General features: G+C 44.9%; 1 protein-coding gene across 1 annotated transcript in view; it reads left to right on the forward strand.

Moving 5' to 3' along the window:
• The first annotated feature begins 721 nt into the window (after positions 1–721).
• PDIA3 (protein disulfide isomerase family A member 3) overlaps positions 722–19,821 on the forward strand; it is a 160,953-nt gene continuing 141,853 nt past the window's right edge. Inside the window, exon 1 of the mRNA XM_085644348.1 lies at positions 722–956. Coding sequence (XP_085500474.1) covers positions 805–956 — 152 coding nt within the window. The 5' untranslated portion in view covers positions 722–804. The remainder of the gene's footprint in view (positions 957–19,821) is intronic.

Here is a 19,821-nt window from a genome sequence, read left to right on the forward strand (position 1 = left end):
GTCCTGTGGCAATGTGTAAGCACTGAGTTTAGCAGTCTGCCGGACGAAAAACACTTCCTTGTTGTAGTGGATGACTATTCCCTCTACCTGGAGGTTGAGACTGTGAGAACCACCTCTGTGGAAGAGACCATCCCGAAATTGAAGAATATTATGGCCACTCATGCCTCATCAAAGAACTGCACACGACGGCAGTCAATGGCGCTTGGAATACGACTGCAAATATCGAAGCCATCTTGTAGTAGTAATAAAGAGTCTAAAAGACGCCTGTAAATGTAGAGTGCTCTTCGGGATGAACGCAGAATATTATTTTTCCATAGGAAAAATATTATTACTTCAAGATATCTGTGCTACGCCTTTGATACGGAAGGTAGCAACGTCTTGTCCACACTTTATTTCGCATACTGGTGGGTTTTTAGTTTTTAATTTCTGCAACACATTGATGTCCGGTGTCATGCCTTCACCCAACCCATTACAATGGGCCAGCTCCGTCGTCGAATGGTTTCGTGCAACGCATGCTCTGCTTTTCACGTATAGGCTGATAGGGATGTTCTTCACTCCTACCGTGCCACCAGATCCACTCTAGCCAGCCTTGAAATCGTTGAGTATGTCTATTGGTTAAGTTTAACGTGACGCGACTAGCTAGCAGCCAATCCGCTCTTGCCACACTCTGTGTCCGGGTGTGAGTGTTGATACTTCCGGTGAAATCGGGCCGCTGCTTTCCCTCTTCTGCAGAGTCCAGAGCTGAGGAAGCAGCGGAGCTGCAGTGACAGGACCCGCGCCCCCTAGCCTGCTAAGTCGTTCATCATGGCCCGCTTCACCCTTCTACTCCCATCTGCCTTCGCTCTTTTATTTTTCTGCGTCGCCTCAGCTTCTGACGTGCTCGAGTTCACCGATGACAACTTCGAGTCTGAAACCAAGCAGCGCAACCTCATCCTGGTGGAATTCTACGCTCCCTGGTGAGGAAGAGCAGTGTTTTGGGGGTGGGGAAGGGTCGAGATGAGGGTGCGGGTTTAGGAGTGGCGCGGTCTGGGGTTCACCTTCCTAGCAACTCGTATAGGTGTAGGCTAGGTGCACTTCTACTGAACCACCACACCCGAAACGGTGAAGCAAAGTTCAGTGGTGTACACCTGATATTTTGCGACGTAGCGTGATCTGAGAATCCAGGTGAGAGGGAGAAAGTAACTAAATCTGGGAGTGCAGTGAAGAGCCTTTGAAATGGCTGCATTTACGCAAGAGACGTCGGGCGAAAGTGGCTCTACGTGAGAGGCAATAAAAGCCCAATGATGTGTAGTGAGTGGCATCCTTCAGACGAGCATGGCGGTGGAACTCCAGCGAGGGCGTGGTGATGGGCAGAGAAACGGCACTTTTATAGGTTTTTATTTGTATATTGATCCATGTGTTAATAGTACATGTGTGTTGAAAAAAACTGCATGACAATGTTTGTAAGGTCGCTAACCATATCTATAACTGCTTAAAAAGCACATGAACAAGAAAGTGTCAGGGATGCTGTGACCCCGACTAGGAAGCTTTATATAGTCAGTCTGACACATGGAGTGTATTGTAAAGGGGGCAGTAGTATTAACGCCGAGAACTGCAGGAGCTTGAACTGAATAGGCATTGAAGATCCCAGAGTGATGGGACCCGCAGAGAGAGTTGGGTTATTCTGTGATAGTGAAGAAGAACCTTCAATATTGGGCTAAGGCGGGCTTGCACTAAAAGATAATAAAACGCGTATGATAAGGGCTAATGTAAGGGCCGCGTCAAATACGAGGATAGGGTGAGCAGCGTGTTTTTTAAGGAGAGGAGCATGGAGAGGAAGAGTTCGATCTCTTGTCCACTAAGGCCCACGGAAAGCCCGTTTGCCTTTGTAACAAGGCTGCATAATGTAGTCGCAGATACGCTATGCCGAGTGAGGCTCAAGAAGCACATTGCATCCTAAGCCAAAGTGCCCATTACCCATGCTGTTGGTGTTGGGTTTCGCCTTGGGTGCTTCTTGTATGCAGGGGACCCACACAACTGAATCTGCGACAGTCAGTAGAAATCATCCGGCAACCTTGCATTCTACAATGTGAAACCCGTAGAGCGATAGGGACCTCCTTGCAATTATGTCATTTATCATCTGGTCCTTAGATGAAACGTAGTAGCACGTCTTTAATATAATTGAATCCCAAAGTGAAATGTACTATTCTTTGTATTTGTGCACACGTCTTCAGATGTACGTTTCTTTAATTGTAGACTATTCTCGTAAGAATAGCATTCCGTTGTGGAGCAAATGGAGCGGTTAAATTAAAGTGCTTTTATGTACTCATGATATCGTTTGAAGGCCTTTTGTTGCTAGTAGACCGATCCTTATTGCGCCTTTACAACCGTTCGGATCAGGCCATTGTCTGGAAACGCCATGTGAATTGTACGTCTGAAATCAGGCTTTGCTCTTGATGACGTGCGGCCGCTGATTAAAAACTGACTGGTGTTAACACTTTCCTTTTTGGGAACTTTCTTGGTATGTTTAATTTCTAGTGTTTGAATTTGACAGCTTCTTCAGTTGGCAAGTAATGTTAAAAAGCACGAGCTTATTGATTTCTCAACTGCAATGTAGCAACCGTACATCAGTATCCAAAGGGTACGTTGCATACCGGAACGAGTCGACTTTCATTTCTACTGTCGGTTATTGCACCACACCAAGGCCTGTCTCCTTTGAAATGATGCCACGTTTTTATTTAGAGGCATGTTATTTGCAGTTGATACTTGACTTGAGTCATGTGCTTTTGTCAGTTTGTACTTTCAGTTGCTCGCAACAACCAACCTCCCGTCCCTTTCCGTGTTGCTAATGACATGGGTCGGAATGCTGGCTGAGATGTAAGGTGTGGGTGGTGTCTGTTTCTCATTGGCTGCCAGATGTTATGTGGCTCCTTGTGATTGGCTTTTAAAAGGTACAGAGTTAGGTTTTGATGCACATAGTATGTGCAAAGGAGCACGAAACGTATTTTGCCGTAATTGTCAATAAACTGGAAAGCAGCAGTATTAATTGGTTAACACAAACATTCATTTCTATAATTGAAAACCAGTGATTGAAGTGGTCACACGTGGACAGCGATGCTTCAATTGTCCATGTCCTGCGTTAGATGCTGCCACATTGAAGTGCCATGTGGTTCCCTTGCATATTTGTTTCTTCAGATCCCAGTCCAAGTGTTTCTTTTTGTCCGAACACTATTTTTATACAGTTTATATATTTTTGGAGTTGTAGGCAGTGGTGCTGCACGGATAGAACGTAGGCATTTCATACACTCATTTCTCAGATGCCGGCGTTTGATCTACGGGCTAAATTATTTTTGAAGATACGCCATTATTTTTGTTATTTCTCTGTTAAATTCACGTTCGCACTGCGGTTTTGAAAAATCGCGTATCTGGTTGTTTATTTACGTGCACGGCTCGTGATTAGTCTTCTGTCTTAGAAATTGTGAAAGTCGCTTGGCCTTCCGTAAGAAACCAAGGCTGTCTAATGGTCTCTTGTAGGCACCAGCGTTTCCGGCTCTGAACCAAGAAGCCGCTAGGTGTCGGCGTGCTCTAGAATCAAAGATAAAGAGACTACAAGTCATAAGTTGACGTCATAATTACTTTCTCCACCGGCCGTCCCCCAAAAGTATTGAACGAGTACTAGCCGCCATTAGATGGGGAGCCATGCATCATTATCTTAGGTTCTTTGAAACATGCTTTGTTTCTAGTAGAAAACGTTTCATCCAAGACTTAGGAGTTAATGAGTTTTGCTATGATTTTTCGTAATTTAGTCCTAATTCCGAATTTAATTGTTAAAAATTGCTATCTGTTTCCTCTTTGCTAAGTGTAGCTAGGACATTGCTGATAAATCAGTTAATATTGGCTTCTACAGCAGAGCCTGCAGTCCTCCCAGTATGCACTTGGGGTCAGACTTAACATTTGCATCTATCACTGAATTTACTGTCAGTCGCTAGGAATTTGTGTCCGGCTCTTGGTGTCTTTAAGTAAATCCAGTTATTTAATGGCTTCTTGATTAGTCGTCTTTGCAATCTCGACTGTTTGTCATTATTTTCATCGCCAATACTCTGCATTCCTGACTGCCTTTTCAGCGTATCTGCTGAAATGAAAAAAAATAGCACCCTACATAAGTTATGGTCACCTGCTTCTGCTTGCAATAAGCGGCAGTCATATTACAGTCCCACTTAAAGCTCCCTTACAGTTTTTCCTTCTCTTCCACAGCTTAATTGGGAAGTAGATCTATTTCGTACAGTGTAGACTGTCAACCCTTGCTTCTAATTTGATGGCTCTTATCTTTCTTAGTCCTTGCTTCTGATTCGGTTACTGTGAAGTTCTTCCAGGTATTGGATGTCACAAATGACAGGTACACCTTGCTCCAAGCAAGTTGCATTTATTTTCAGGAAAACTCCAGCCAGCTCTGTCTTGATTCCAACTCACAATCTTTAAACAGAATGGAGAGAGGAATATACCAACTAATAAGGCAATCCCCCCCCCTACAATATTATAAAAAACTATAGTTAGCTTAACATATCATAAAACTTAACACAAGGAGTATAAAGAAAATGGAATGATTATGTGACCGTTAAAAACAAAAAACCTAAAACCCAAACGTGACAACCTAGATCTTAATACAACTCATTTAGTTAAAACCACAACTACATGATTAAGGTTCTAGATCCTCTTCATCCACCCTAACCGCCCCCTTGAACACCTTCACCGCTCTGAGATTTGCTAAGTACTCAGAATTCTTTGGTAGCTTCACTCTAATCACATCCCTGACCACCACGTCAATGTTTGCGTCCTTTTTTTCCAATATCATGGGGATTCTAAAGGTACCCAGGGTTTGTGGATTCCCCTGGAGGGGACCCAGAAATAAGCCCAAATACAGCAACATTTTTTTTTAAAATGGGGGAGGGGGTGGGATGGGCTACAGATGAAGGTGTCCGTTTTTTTTTTTTCCTGCAAATGGTAGCAAAAAAGGGGTTGTGATGCTGAAATAGATATCTTCCCAGCTTTCAGCAGGGGTGTGGAATTTAATAAAATATCTGCTTGTCCATGGGGCAGGCAGCTTCATAAATCTACTTGTCCTTTAACAAAACCCACTTGTCTCTTTGGTGCCATGTAGTGCGTTGACAAATTATGGTAGCAATCACAGTATATAAGAGCTCTGGTATAGCCTCTCTGATTATGCCAGGGCTCATACCATAGTAGTGTTTGAATACTTGCAGTCCCCTGTTTGTTGCCATGTTTCAGCTGATCTACATACTGGGGCTGAAGGTAGTGGTAAGCAATAGTTCCAGGGTTAGAATGCACCTTTGAGTCTGTGCAAACCTACTAACTTTCATGTTTTAAGGGTTTTCAACAACTATTCTCTAATCTTTTCCCATACTGAGAAATGTAAATTTACTCCTGACAATAGTAGACATAAACCTTCTTCCAGAGTTGGGGGGGAAAAAGTGGTTGGAGGGAAAGTGAACTTGCAAACACTTAGATTTTTGCCTGAGCAACTCTACACTTTCATATTTTTTCATGCTAAAATGCAGTTCACAAATATTTTCTAGGAGTACTATTTTATGTCCTACTTATGTAAATACTTGGGAATTCACAAAAGCTGTATAGCTGCACTTAATGCAAGGACATATACCAAGGGTGCACTTTTGAGACTTTCTTTAATAATTGGGCCCCTAATTTGGTCTGGCGTTGACCATGGCCTTTTGCGTTTATTAAAATAGTCTCTTTGTATCGGCTAGTCTCACTGTGAGTGAACGCATCCTGCTGTTTCACAAGGAACATATCGGCACACAAAGTAGTTTTGTTCAGTGCCAGTAACTACTGTGGCAGTGTGTGATTTTTGAGACCAAAAGCAATGTTTGCCTTTGCCAATGTTTGTTATAATGGTGATGGCCCGGCAGCTCTCACACCAATAAGGTTTACAAAACCATACCAAAACAATTCACACATTGACAAAACTAAAAAGCTGACCACCAATTTCAGACCTACTGGCTTTGCCAATGCTTGTTTGTTTTTGTTGCCTATAATCTTATTGAAACTGCATATACTGATTTTCTATTATGAATATTTTTGGGAAATACTAGCATGCATCAACACGTTAATAAATGATGCTGCAAAGAAATGGTACCTGAAATTTTACAGTGCTTTAGCAAAATGTTTTTTTTCCTGCTTTCATTTTTTATGAACATTTTATTTTGAAAGCAAAGAATCATCAATCTTGCTTTCAAGCGTTTGCAAATATTTGCTTCAAATCAGCATTTTGGGAGCGTTATACGTAGCCTCATTATTGCTAAACTTTGAAAGCGTATATCCAAATTTTTATACTGGAACCACTGTCAGTAGTGCAGTCAGAGCTTACAACATTTACTTGAAGCGCTCACCCTAATAAAGGCTTTCAATTAATGAACCATAAATGCAAGTTTGAACAGCATTAACATATGGATAAAAAATATTACCTTAACTGCAGACAGTGCCCTTCCCTGAGCCATAATGTGGTACTGCAAACTGGCAGCCAAAGGGTTTGTGCTGCAGGCGTTTGGCCTACATGTTCCAAGGACAAAATGCACATGAAAACTTGTTGCCCTTGACCCTAAACAATCTGTCCTGGGAGTCGGGTTATAGGAATTCCACACCCCTGACTTTTGTGAAGTTGAGTTTTAATCTATAATCGCTCCTAAATTTTGTGCTTTATCTACTGGGGGGTGGATTGGACCCATAGTGTTTGGCCATACATCTAGGCCCAAAAAATGTAATTCAGGCCCAAACAGCAGCACCTTGTTAGGTCTCGCAAGAGACATTTTATATGTGGGATTTTCAAAGTGCTACCCACTGTTTTGGCTGGCCTAAACCTTGAGTGCACGATCACATGCACGTGCACAGCTGCTCCCACTCCCCCCTCCCTTCTCTATAGCTTTGGCTCCTTTGAAGCACTTCAAAGGGTCCGCTCCCCCGCCCCAAGCGCTCGCGCCCACGCTCCGCCGGGCTTGTTGACATTGTTGTGCACTCGTGCTTTCAGTTTTCCCTTTCTCCTCCCACCCTGCAAGTCTCTGTCTTGCTGCCCCCGCCCGACACCCCTCCCCACCGTCACCGCTGGTTTAAAAGGTAGGCTCCTTTCAGAGTTTTATTTTATTTATTGACATTGTTGTGCTTGCCCCTCCCCACCGTCACCGCTGGTTTAAAAGGTAGGCTCCTTTCAGAGTTTTATTTTATTTATTGACATTGTTGTGCTTGTACGTTTGAAACCCAAGTATGGAGTTTCCCCAATCCATCTTGCCAGAACGCATGCCTTCATTTCACCGACCACCTCCCGCCCGTCGCTCTATTTGTTATTCATATGTTCACAGTGTGATTTACGATTTTTTTAATTTACTTGAAATGTTTTGTTTGTGGCTCTGCCCTCTGGGCCACTCGTTTTCCATCGTTTTTTGTTCCTTTCTGCCCTCTGCTCCTCTCGTTTTTGTGCCCGTCTGCCCTCTGTTCCACTCTCGTTTTTGTGCCCGTCTGCCCTCTGTTCCACTCGTTTCCCTCTTTTTTGTTCCTTTCTGCCCTCTGCAACTCTCGTTTTTGTGCCCTTCTGCCCTCTGTCCCACTCTCGTTTTTGTGCCCTTCTGCCCTCTGTTCCACTCGTTTTTTTGGGCCTTTCTGCCCTCTGCTCTTCTCGTCTTTTGTGCCCTTCTGCCCTCTGTGCCACTCGTTTTTGTGCCTTTCTGTCCTCTGTGCCACTCGTTTCCCTCTTTTTTTTGTGCCTTTCTGCCCCTCTCGTTGTTTGTGCCCTCTGTTCTACTCGTTTTTTTTGTGCCCTTCTGCCCTCTGTGCCACTCGTTTTTCCTCGTTTTTTGTGCCTATCTGCCCTCTGTTCCACTCGTTTTCCCTCTTTTTGTGCCTTTCTGTCCTCTGTTACACTCGTTTTCCCTCTTTTTTTGTTCCTTTCTGCCCTCTGCTCCTCTCGTTTTTGTGCCCTTCTGCCCTCTGTTCCACTCGTTTTTGTGCCCTTCTGCCCTCTGTTCCACTCGTTTTTGTGCCCTTCTGCCCTCTGTTCCACTCGTTTTTTTGGGCCTTTCTGCCCTCTGCTTCTCTCGTCTTTTGTGCCCTTCTGCCCTCTGTGCCACTCTTTTTTGTGCCTTTCTGCCCTCTGTGCCACTCGTTTTCCACTCTTTTTTTTTTGTACCTTTCTGTCCTCTGTTCCACTCGTTTCCCTCTTTTTTTTTTTTGTGACTTTCTGCCCTCTGGTCCTCTCGTTGTTTGTGCCCTCTGTTCCACTCGTTTTTTTGTGCCCTTCTGCCCTCTGTGCCACTCGTTTTTCCTCGTTTTTTGTGCCTTTCTGCCGTCTGTTCCTTTCGTTTTTCTGTGCCCTTCTGCGCCACTCGTTTTTTTCCCTTTTGTGCCCCTTTTGCCCTCTGTCCCACTCGTTTCCCCACCGCTGTGCCCCCTGTGGACCCCTTCCAACACTACATATTCACCAAAGGATTGTGTGTGTGGGGCTCGGTGTGTGTGTGTGCGTGTGTGTGCGTGTGTGTGCGTGTGTGTGTATAGATGCAATAGGTCTCGCCTTTGCTAAAGCTATTGGCATTGTAAATGACTATGCCATTTATTTATCTGTTTTAAAAACCAACCCATAAATAAAAAAGTTTGTCGTTTACAATACCAATAGCTCCAATTTATGCAAAAGGCGAGACCATTGCATTGTAAATGCTTTTTTTGATAATTCAGTAACTTATCAATGGTTTGCAACACCAACTGGTGTTACAAATCAAGCCATTGATACATCGTGTTTCACAATTGCGAGGGAAGCCCCTTTGATGCCCATTGCTATCGGCAATTGAGAAAGAGTCAGTAAAACCATTTTACAGTCTGGAAATGCTTTAATGAATTGTTGGCATAAACTCTGCGATTCTGAAAAAAATGCAAAATGGCTTTGTACATCAGGCCCTTAGTTCTCTTCTAATGAGACTCTGAAAGACCGTTGAAATAAAGCCTCTCAGAAGTGCCTCTTTGATATCAAGCTGACACCCTTATAATATGTTCTGTCTATGCTAAACCCAGACCACACCCAGAAACTACTGGATTCATCATAACACACCTGGACTGAGGCTCTTCTTTCTAATCTAAAGCGGGGCGCAAATTGAACTCTTATTTAGATTCTGGCATGCAGTACAACATGAATGCAATAGATTGCAAAATCTCATCTTTCACCACAAAAATGGTTTGCATGTGCAGACGTCAGACACGGTCTACTTGAAGACTAGCTTTAGAAAAAAGCTGGTGTGCTGTACCATTCTCTCAGGGCAGCAGGGACATTAATCCACCCTGGGTAATACCTTAGTAGTGGGAATCCAAGCCAGCCTGCTGCTTCTAAAGTGTTAACAGAGGCAGATGCTCCTCTCGCCCACATGAAAGTACAACATGAGTACTCCTGCCAAATTCACAGCACTGTCTCCTTTTCAATTTTTAATAAATGGCAGTAGGTACAGATTGACATTAACAAAGATAAATACTAAATGGGCCTAATCTGTTTATTTACATAAACCCGAAATATCAGAGGTACAAACCCACCACTCAAAGATTTTCTAGTTAACGACCGATGCACGTGATTGTCAAGAGTACTTATACATCAAGAAGTGCAAAAATGCTCTTAGTCAGAGGAGGAAAGAGAAAGCAGCATTCTGGTACTTTACGTTTCTAGCCTTATTTTACAAATGCCAACACCGAAGAGTCTTTATGTATCAAGGTCCAAAGGTGGTGAAAGCATTGTGCTTTGCCAACCAACAGGGAAAGGACAATCAGAATATCATTGATGCTAGAATGGTAAGCTGCATCTGTCAAAGTGATTGAAGAGCTGTAGCTGAAGAAAAGTAGGGTTTGACCCCCCTTATCATTTGGTTTCTGCACATTTTACACTCAGATTCCATGAGTAGATGGAAAGCTGCAGACAAATTTATCACCACCATCGGGACCGTGCCCAAATAACAGTGACCTGTAATAATGCCTACACATATACGCTATCATATGAATGTTCCAGGGAAGCTAAAAGCAGTAGCGGTTGCTTGGATATATTTAGGACAACCAGGGTATTTGAAACAGATGATGCAACCTGGGTCTGTTAAGATAGCACACCTTTTTTAACCACACCTTTAAACTACATCAGAAGGTCAAACAGGTCCACCAAGGCCACCTTGACAACTACAATTCCTGGTGGCATCTAAGCTATCTGTGAACCTGGAGACCCTGTGTACAAGTCTAAGCCACGATACAGCGTAGAGGAAGTTAAATCAAGAAAGAAAGGCAGATGTAAACCAGCATTTGCAATGCAATAGGTCTCGCATTATAAAAGTGTGAGCATCTGGCATTGCTAAGAATAATGCAACACTAGCTATTGGCTTTTTAAATGATAAATAAATGCCATTATGTGTTTGTTTTATAAAATAGATTAAAAAAGCCATTGTCATGAACAATGCCAATAGCTTAAACTTTTGCAAATGCGAGACCTATTGCATTGCAAATGCTTGTTTTTTTTCTGTGTTGAGCTTAAGGCAGTTTCTCTCCATGGGCGGCTATCATGCAGTTCTGGAATCTGTTTCAAGTACTCCCGACGTTTTTCTCTATGGAGACGACAATTTGAGTGTCGTCAGCATAGGATGTGAGTGAAAAAACAAAATTCCTGTGCTGCTAGAAGAGACATAAATATTAAAAAGGGTGTGGCTCAGTGAGGATCACTGTGGAACTCCACAAGGCAGGGAGAAAGAGTAAGGTGAAGTTTTCGAATTTCACTACTTGTTCTCGAGCTGCCAAGTAGGATTTTAGCAGGCTTCCCTGCCTGTCCTGTGATTCCACACGTCTTTAGGCGGTTAAGTATTAGGTAATGGTTGACAGTGTCAAAAGCCACAGAGAGATCAAGCAGGATTAGGGCAGCTCCTGTTCCCTGATCTAAAGCCTGCCTGATCTCTTCGGTTGCCTTGGGCAGTGCTGTCTCTGTGCTGTGGCCTGTCCGGAAGCCAATCTCTGTATTATCTAAGAGTTTATTTGTCTCAACAAAGGAGACCAATTGTTTGTTAAAGAACTTTTCTGCTATTTTCGCAGGTAGTGGAAGATTGGTCTGTAATTGCTTGGATCCTTTTGATCAAGGGAAACTTTTTTGAAGAGCGGGATTACAACAGCTTTTTTTCCAGGTCTGAGGAAAAGTTCCTGTCTCGCACATATTTTGGAAAATGGACGTTAGTTTGGGTGCAGTGGTTTCCGCTGCTAATTTTATTATATTAGGCGGACATGGATCCTCTAGCGATCCCGAGTGGGCACTTTTTAGTAACTTTATAATGTATTCTGTTGACGGTGAACTACATTTCATCAGAGGCTTGGTTAAATTAAGATAATAATCTCCCTCTGTTCCAAGTGTTGGTTCTCTGCATGTTGTATCGTATGGAAAGTTTGTGTTAATTGTTTCTACTTTTTCTAAGAATTAATCTGCTAGCGTGTTACAGAAGGGCTGATTGCTATTTGTATTTTTGGTGTTTTGATTGGATAAGTCTGTTACTGTGCAAAAAAGCTCTTTGGTTAAGTCTTTAGCGCTTTCAATCATAATGGGGAAATAAGCTATTTTGGCTTTTGCTATCCTGTCCTTGTATACTGCTGTTAACTGTTTGTATTTTTCTTTTTCTTTCTCCTTCTGAGACTCTCCATTTTCTTTGTGATCGGTCCAGGTTACCTGGATAGTCTTTATATAGACTAGGTTGGAATTGTTTGTAAAAATCCCATCTAGCATGTGTCCAGCTTGATGGGTTGTTTCATGAACAACTTGCTCCAGGCCAAACGCAGAAAGAGTTTGTAGGAGTAAGTGGTGACACTGTGTGATTGAGTCCACTCGTGACCTTTAACTTACTAGCCATGAGTACACTTTGTACCATTAAATTTGGGGACTTATAGAAGTAAGGTAAATCTGCCAATCTTGGATCAGCCAATCACACATACACTTTTGATGTGTCAAAGCCCATTCACTGGGACCTGGTCAGCCCGACCCAACAGTCGAAAATCAAGCAGCCTTGTTCCAAAGATTTTGGGGGTTGACCATACAAAGAGGCACTTTCTTACAACACTACAAGGAAAAGCACTTCCTCTTTCTTCGTGCGAAAGCTAGCCCATTTTCTCTTGGTAGTCTTGTTTCTGGTAAATTCCTTTCAAAGAAAGCAAAACATGTATAATATATATATTATCTACTGGCGGTCGCCAGTAGATAGTTATAGTTAGGACCGAGTTTCCATAGGAAATCTCAAAATTCTATTTTGAATAACTTTGGCGCCGGTTGACGAATTCTCGCGAAATTTTCAAAACTAATGGGGCGCTCCGTTTAGCTCCTACCCTGAAAGTCTCGGGGTGATTCGTCAAGCGGGTGCCGAGAAAAAGGGGGGGGTCCCAAAACGCGTTTTCCCCATGCATTTTTCCATAGGACCTTTAGACGCAGCTACAGCCCAAACGGCTGAACAGAATTACGTGGAATTTGGCAGAGAGGTAGCCATAAGGTCAAGGAAGTGCCTTTTGCAGGTCTGGTGTAAATCTGTTCAGTATTTCCTGAGAAAATAGCATTTAAAAGCATATCAATACCTATACGCGCGCGCACTGTGCGCGCACCCTGCCGTGTGCGAGCGCAATTCTGATTGGTTGTTAGATGTCGCTAAACATTTGAATCGGTCGAAACCAGGAAGTGTCGGCCGCCATTTTGTCTCTCGCAGTCTGAGGGGGTGAAAAACAAAGGTGGAGAACGTGAAAAGGGGGCAGAGTGGACAGTTCCTGACCCCCTAGCCTTGGTCAGGGGGTCACAGAAGGACCCCCAAGGGAGAAAAAAAACAATTTTATTTTTTTTTTAAATCGCAAGGTGCGCGCACTGCGAACCGTGGGCGCTCGGTGCGCAAAGCGCACCGAGTGCCCACAGCGCGCTCGGTGCGCGCACGGTGTAAAACCTGGAAAAAAAAAGCATAACTTAGCATTTAAAACACGTACAAATTCACTGAAAAAACCATAGGTTTCACACACGTTATAGTTACGAATTAGCATTTAAAAAACCTTGCAAATTCACTTAAAACATAGGTTTCACACATGTTATAGTTAGCTGGACATTTCACTCGTAAAAAGCCAATGAAATTCCCCCGTTATAGTTACTGCAGGCAACTAACTCACGCGACCGCAATCCTCTGCTGATGATGTCAGATATTACATCACTGATGACATGTGTGTCTTTCTGAAAAATAAATATTTGTAATATATGTATAGCTAAAGATTAATGGAAGAAGCCATGGGTAAATAAGTGTCTAAATACAGTGATGTAATATCTGACGTCATCAGCAGAGGATTGCGGTCGCGTGAGTTATAGTTGCCTGCAGTAACTATAACGGGGGAATTTCATTGGTTTTTTACGAGTGAAATGTCCAGCTAACTAACATGTGTGAAACCTATGGTTTTTTAAGTGAATTTGCAAGGTTTTTTAAATTCTAATTCCTAACTATAACGTGTGTGAAACCTATGGTTTTTTCAGTGAATGTGTGTGTGTGTGTGTGTGTGTGTGTGTGTATGTATATATATATATATATATATATATATATATATATAATCGCGAGGATTCGTCAACCGGCGCCAAAGTTATTCAAAATAGAATTTTGTGATTTCCTATGGAAACTCGGTTATAACTATCTACTGGCGACTGCCAGTAGATAATAAATAAATGTATATAATTTTTTTCTTTTTTTTTTTCTCCAGGAACAACTTATTTTCAGATTCATGCCACAGCAAGCTCCAAGGGCACCACATATATATATACGAATACATTGCCATATATCAGCATGATATCACAATTTAGGAGTAGAACAGACTACGATAGATCTTATCGGAATCATTTCGCTTCAATCCCTGGCGACATCCCCCACACCTGAATGCCAGACTATACAACATAAAAAATAAAAAAAAGACACACAGTTGATGGACGGAATGTTAAACAAATCAAAACATTCACCCCCATTCAAGAGATCTGGGTTAAATCCATCATTCTTTTGCTCACCATGCCACCCCAGTTTAGACCTGGCGTTATGCAAATCAGTCTTGACCTTGTGCCTCATGGGAACAGTCCAGCCTTAACTGCCTAGCCAGGTCCTCCTGGACCAGAAACAAGCATCCTAGGACAGTTTCGGGGTTTCACCCTTCATCAGCCAGGATAGCTTGAATCCAGTGGCACAGTGAGCCCGGGGCCCATGTATGGGCGTACCTTGCTCACTTAGGGCGAGAAAGCAAAAGACACACAGTTGATGGACAGAATGCAGAACAAATCAAAACATTCATCCCCAGTCAAGAGATCTGGGTTAAATACATCATTCTTTGCTCACCATGCCACCCTAGTTTAGACCTGGCCATATGCAAATCATTCTTGACCCTGTGCCTCGTGGCCTGGTAGTTCGGGCTGGACTGTTCCCAATGGGCAAAGGGTCAAGACTGATTTGCATATGGCTGGGTTCAAACTGGAATGGCATGGGGTGAAAAATACTATGGATTTAGGCTTAGATCTGGGTACTGGGGTGAATGCAAGACATTGTTCCCCATTCTGCCCATCAATAGTTATTTTTGCATTTGTCACCCCGAGTGGGACGGGTATACCCAGAAGTGGGTCCCGTGCTCTCCCTGCCACTGGAGTCAAGCTATCCTGGCTGATGAAGGGTAATACCACAAAACTGGTTCTAGGATGCCTGTTTCCAGTCCAAGGAGGACCTGGCTTGGCAGTTCAGGCTGGACTGTTCCCAATTTGCACAGGGTCAAGACTGATTTGCATATGGCTGGGATCAAACTGGAATGGCATGGGGAGCAAAAAATGGATTTAGGCCTAGATCTGTGTAATGGGGTGAATGCAAGACATTGTTCTGCATTCTGTCCATCTATAGTTCTTTTTGCAGACTATGCAAGTCATGCATCATGACCATGAGACTGAACCGCCTCATCAAGGGTTTGATCCAGCGGCGGCACATGGGTGTAAGACCCCGATAATCTTCCCATCTCTTCCAAATTTTTAAAGGTTTTAGGGCATCCCCTGGCTCGGTTAACTGGTATCTCCAACCCCATACTTCTTATCCAGACGCCTGCCGGCGGCGTCTCTGCTCTTCATAATCTGGCTGTGTCGTACTTGGCAAGTGTAAGACCCACTAAAAGGAGATGGCATCGGTATCTACCCCCCCCCCCCAAATCTCTTCCGTGTTATGTGGCAAGGTCAATCTAGGGAGCATCCACCCTAGGACCTCCGTAAGGCAGGCAGTCACCCCCCTCCATAACCTATCTAGGGTGGTGCAGCTCCATACAGTGTGTAGGAAACTTCCTTCAGCAATGCCACACAGCAAGCGTGTTGTAGGTGCCACCAACACAGCCTTCCGAAGCCTGTGGCGTGTATAGTAGGCCCGATGCAAGTTATTGAATTGAGTTAATCGTAGGTGTGATGGGATCGCTGCTCCGCTGGGGGACTTCACGGCCTCCACCCAGTCATAATTGTCTATAGGGCCCAGGTCAGACTGCAATGCCGCAGTGAGGGCATCAAGTGTGGAGGCACTAGTCGTGACAAGCGATTGATATATTTTTGAAATTTATGATCACCCAGATCACCCATCAGGAGTTTGCTTATCAGGTGGTTAAATTTGGGGGAGGGTCTTCAGGTCGGAAATGTGTGGCAGAACTGCAGGTATTTGCAGAATTGACTACGTGGCATAGAGTATCCTTCCTGCAGATCCTGAAACTACTAGAGAGAGCGGCTCCTCAGAACGTCCCCCCCCAGAGAAGAAATCCCAACCTCCAACCCTGAAGATTGATTAGTTGAGGGAGAGGTCTATTGAGCCATAATGGGGTTTCACGTGAGGCAAGCCCACCACCCTATCCAGCGAAGAGATTGACGCCACACTAATATCACAACTTTTTCTGCAGGAGGGAGGACGCGAGCATCTGATCTGTCGTACAAGTATGCATGTAAAGTAGGATCCTCTAACAACCAATGCTCTACGGCATAAGCTGGGCCATCTCCCGAACACACCACCAATCATTGAGCACCTGAAACTGGGAAGCCGCATGATAGGATTGAATACCTTCTGCCGCAATTCCCTCACAATACGTAGAGTGAAAGCATGTTTGTTGTGCCACCGAGATGCTCTACCTCCCCACAGGAATTGGCCTAGCATAGAATTAACCTGTCGGAACCATGATGGGGGAATCGGGTATGGATGGTTTTGCAGTTGATGAAGTAAACAAGGGAGAGGCACCATTTTAATTATAGCGGAACGCCCATACAGGGACAGCGGCAGCCCCGACCAAGATCAAATCTCTACCTTGACCGTATATCATAGGGGGCAGATTACGCTCTCAGGACACCTCTTGTGTATCTGCCAAAAAGACTCCTAGATATCTCGGACCTTCGTCTGTCAGTGGCATGTTCATTGCCAATCGGCTATTGCCACGTATCCACACTCAAGGGCCATATAGTTGATTTACTAACATTCATATACAAGCCTGATGTATCCCCAAAGATTTGCATGATCTGTAGGATCCTGGGACCTGATCTATGTGTATTCGTAAAAAAGAATAGGACATCTGCATATAAGGCGATGAGGTCGGACATCTCTGTGGTCCATTCAAAGCCGTGGATCAAGGCATCAATACGAACCCATGCCAACGGCTCAATAGCACGTGCAAACAAAAGAGATGAGGGCAAACTTGTTGAGTGCTGTGTCCAGTGAGGAAGGGACCCTACCGACGCCTTGCATGACAGCCGTCAAATCAGTATAAAGCAATCAAATGTATGTCAGGAAGCATGGGCCACAATTCAGGTGTTGTTAAAAGGACGAATAGATTATCCAACTGACCGAATCAAACACCTTCTCGATGTCTGCTAACAGCAGGCCGGATGGTTTAAATGAACGACAACAGCCATAGCATTATAGGCCCGTTGCGTGTTGCCCGGCGGGGTATGAAGCGTGCTTGAGCTGGGTGTACCAGGTCCGATTAGTGGTGCTGCAGTAGATTAGCATGGGCTTTAGCCAGCAACTTCGCTTCTACGTTAAAATGGGACATCGGACGCTATGAGGTGTGACATTCTGGGGGACGTACTGGTTTCAAGAAGACAATTGTTTCAGTATGTCTCTGGTCCGGGGGCAGGTGAGCAGCCTGGAATGCCGTTTGAACTGCTAGGTAGTGTGGGCCTAGCTGGGATATGTACTCCGTGTAACATTCGGTTGGGAATCTGTTTCGAGTCAGCGCCTTTCCAAGCTGTAGCTCCAACAGTGTTGTCTCCAATTCCTCCAGCGTTAGAAGGGCCTCCAAGGACTCCAGGGTCCCTGCTGACAGAACCTTCAGGGGCGTATCTTCAAAGAAATGCTCAATCTGACAGGTGCTCAACACCTCTTTCGGGAGTACATAGGGTCTGATAGAAATTGGCGAAGCTGCTTGCCAGTGCAGCCGGATCAGTGAACAGCGTGCCGTTCGTATCACAGACTCCAGGGAGCTGGGCTGGCATTGCTGTCTGTCGGCATAGTCTATGTAGGAGCCTACCTGACTTATCACCCCATTCGTAGATCCTACTTTGCATTGTCAGCCATAAGCACGCGCCTCCTCCATCAGGTCCCCTCGGTATTGCTGCCGGGTAAGACCCAATTACCGAAGCACCATAGTCCCTCCCCCCTCTTGTCCCTGTCCCTCCAGCTCAAGAATGTGGGCTTCCAATTGATTTAAGTTGTGTTGGCATCGCCGGTGCTCCTCAGCACAGAAACTGATAACCCCTCTAATAGTGGGCTTCATAGCCTCACATAGTGTATCTACGATTGGGGGCCGTTGCCTCATTCAGAGAAAAGTATTAATTTAAAACCTGATGGATATGGGTTTGATAAGACGGATCTCGTAGATACCTTGGGGAAAGCTTTCTTAAGAACGGGGCTCAGGACAGACCAACAACGAGCCAGATGGCTACCGGGGAGTTATCTGATAGTCCTCTGGGCAGGATAGTGGCCTCAGATACTCAGTGCACATAGCTCCGTGGAAGAAAGCTAATCCAGCTTGGAGAAGGATTCATGAACTGTGGAATAGAAGGTAAAAACCACCTCCCCGGTGTGGTGAGCCCTCCATGTATCCACCCATCCTACCAAATCAGCCAGAGACCATAGCTGGGACTCTTGAGCCACCTTCACAACCGCCAATGCTCGCCATCTGTCCCTGCCAGAGTACACAGCATCACTCAGTCCCCGTCCATGACCACCAAACATTCCAGAAGGATCCCCATTTATCCACCAGATGGTCTATGTAACTTAAGGGGTGGGGTGCATAAATGCTACCCAGCACAAAGTGTTCCCCAAACATGGTCCCATGAACCAATATGTACCTGTCCTGTGTATCTGTCCACTCCTGCACTTGAGTGAAAGGGAGTCAGTAGTGTATCATGATGGCCACTCCTCTGGTGCCCCTTGCCAAACCGACATGAAATGTGTTTGTAACCATACCGGACGAAACTGGGATTCTTGGAGAGCAGACAATGCAGCCAGAGTAAGAACGAACAATACCTACATAACCCTCAAACCTCATCCCTCCATCCCAACTCCAATACCTCAAAACAGATGAAGTCTATTGCTGGAGGAACCCCACGCTGACTCCAATGGGAGACGAACATAGGGTCCGTCCAGTGGATCCCCAAACTCTTCATCGTCATGTTGGCAACTTGAGAGGGTGTACCTCTCCATACTTGCAGCCCTTTAAGAGACCAAGGCACTATATCCGTCAGAACAGAAAAGGGGGGACTCCACCCAGCCCCCATACGGAAGCCATCGGCTGCTTATAGAGTTAGATGTCTCATCTCCATGGTCATCCTCCCCGGAGCCCCATGTGGATCTGGATCGATGTCTGTTTCTCTGTCCATTTGTTTCATTATTGGCGGGGTTCCCCTGAAGAGAAGTCAGAGTCCTGGCGTGGCAGCGTATATGGTCTTAAATGTCTGTTTATCTGTCCATTCGCAGACTTCTTTAGGGGTATCGAAGATCAGGGTATGAGAATTATACACCACCCATAGGTGGGCAGGAAACTGGAGCATATATTTGAATTTAAGGTCCCGAAGACTGCTGCTGATGCTGCTGCTGTACCAATTTGGTATAGTCGGGGAATATCATTATTTGATGGTATTCAAATAGGAGTTCAGCCTGAGACCTCGCATGTCGAAGGATGGTCTTGCCATCGTGAAATTAGGACGTTGGAGATCACAGAGAGTTGACACACGGAGTTGACCGCTGGAGCAGGGCCCTATGTGCACGCTGGGGACAATGTGTCGTCTGGAATCCGTGATGTGAGCCAGCGGCTTAGAAAGTCCCCCATGCCATCTCCTTCACTGTGTTTGGGGAAGCCCACAAAGCCGAGGTTGTTCCTGTGGACCCGTCCCTCCATGTCCGCCACTCGCATGTCCAGGCCCTTGGGTAGCTTTCTAAGGGTAGAGACCTCTTGTCTGGCATTGAAGACACCATGTCTACACTCCAGAGACTCCAGTCTGAACTTCAGTTATGCGTTCCACCATATTGCGGAGGTCCTGGCGTAGTATTGTCACCTCAGATCCCGCCAAACCAATTTTTGCCTCTAAGGTGTCTCTTGACTGCGTGATCGCAGCACAATCAGGCCAGCGTTATCAAGTAGAGTGCTAGTACAACCCCTGAGTCCACATGTCAAACCCCCCCCCCCCCCCCCCCCCCCCGCGATGAAGCGGCTCCCTTTAGCCACCGGAAACACCGGGCCTGACTGCCTCTGCAAATAGGGGTATTACCTTCT

This window comes from Triturus cristatus, chromosome 3_1 (genome assembly GCF_964204655.1).
Source record: "Triturus cristatus chromosome 3_1, aTriCri1.1, whole genome shotgun sequence".
In the NCBI taxonomy this organism is placed as follows: Eukaryota; Metazoa; Chordata; class Amphibia; order Caudata; family Salamandridae; genus Triturus; species Triturus cristatus.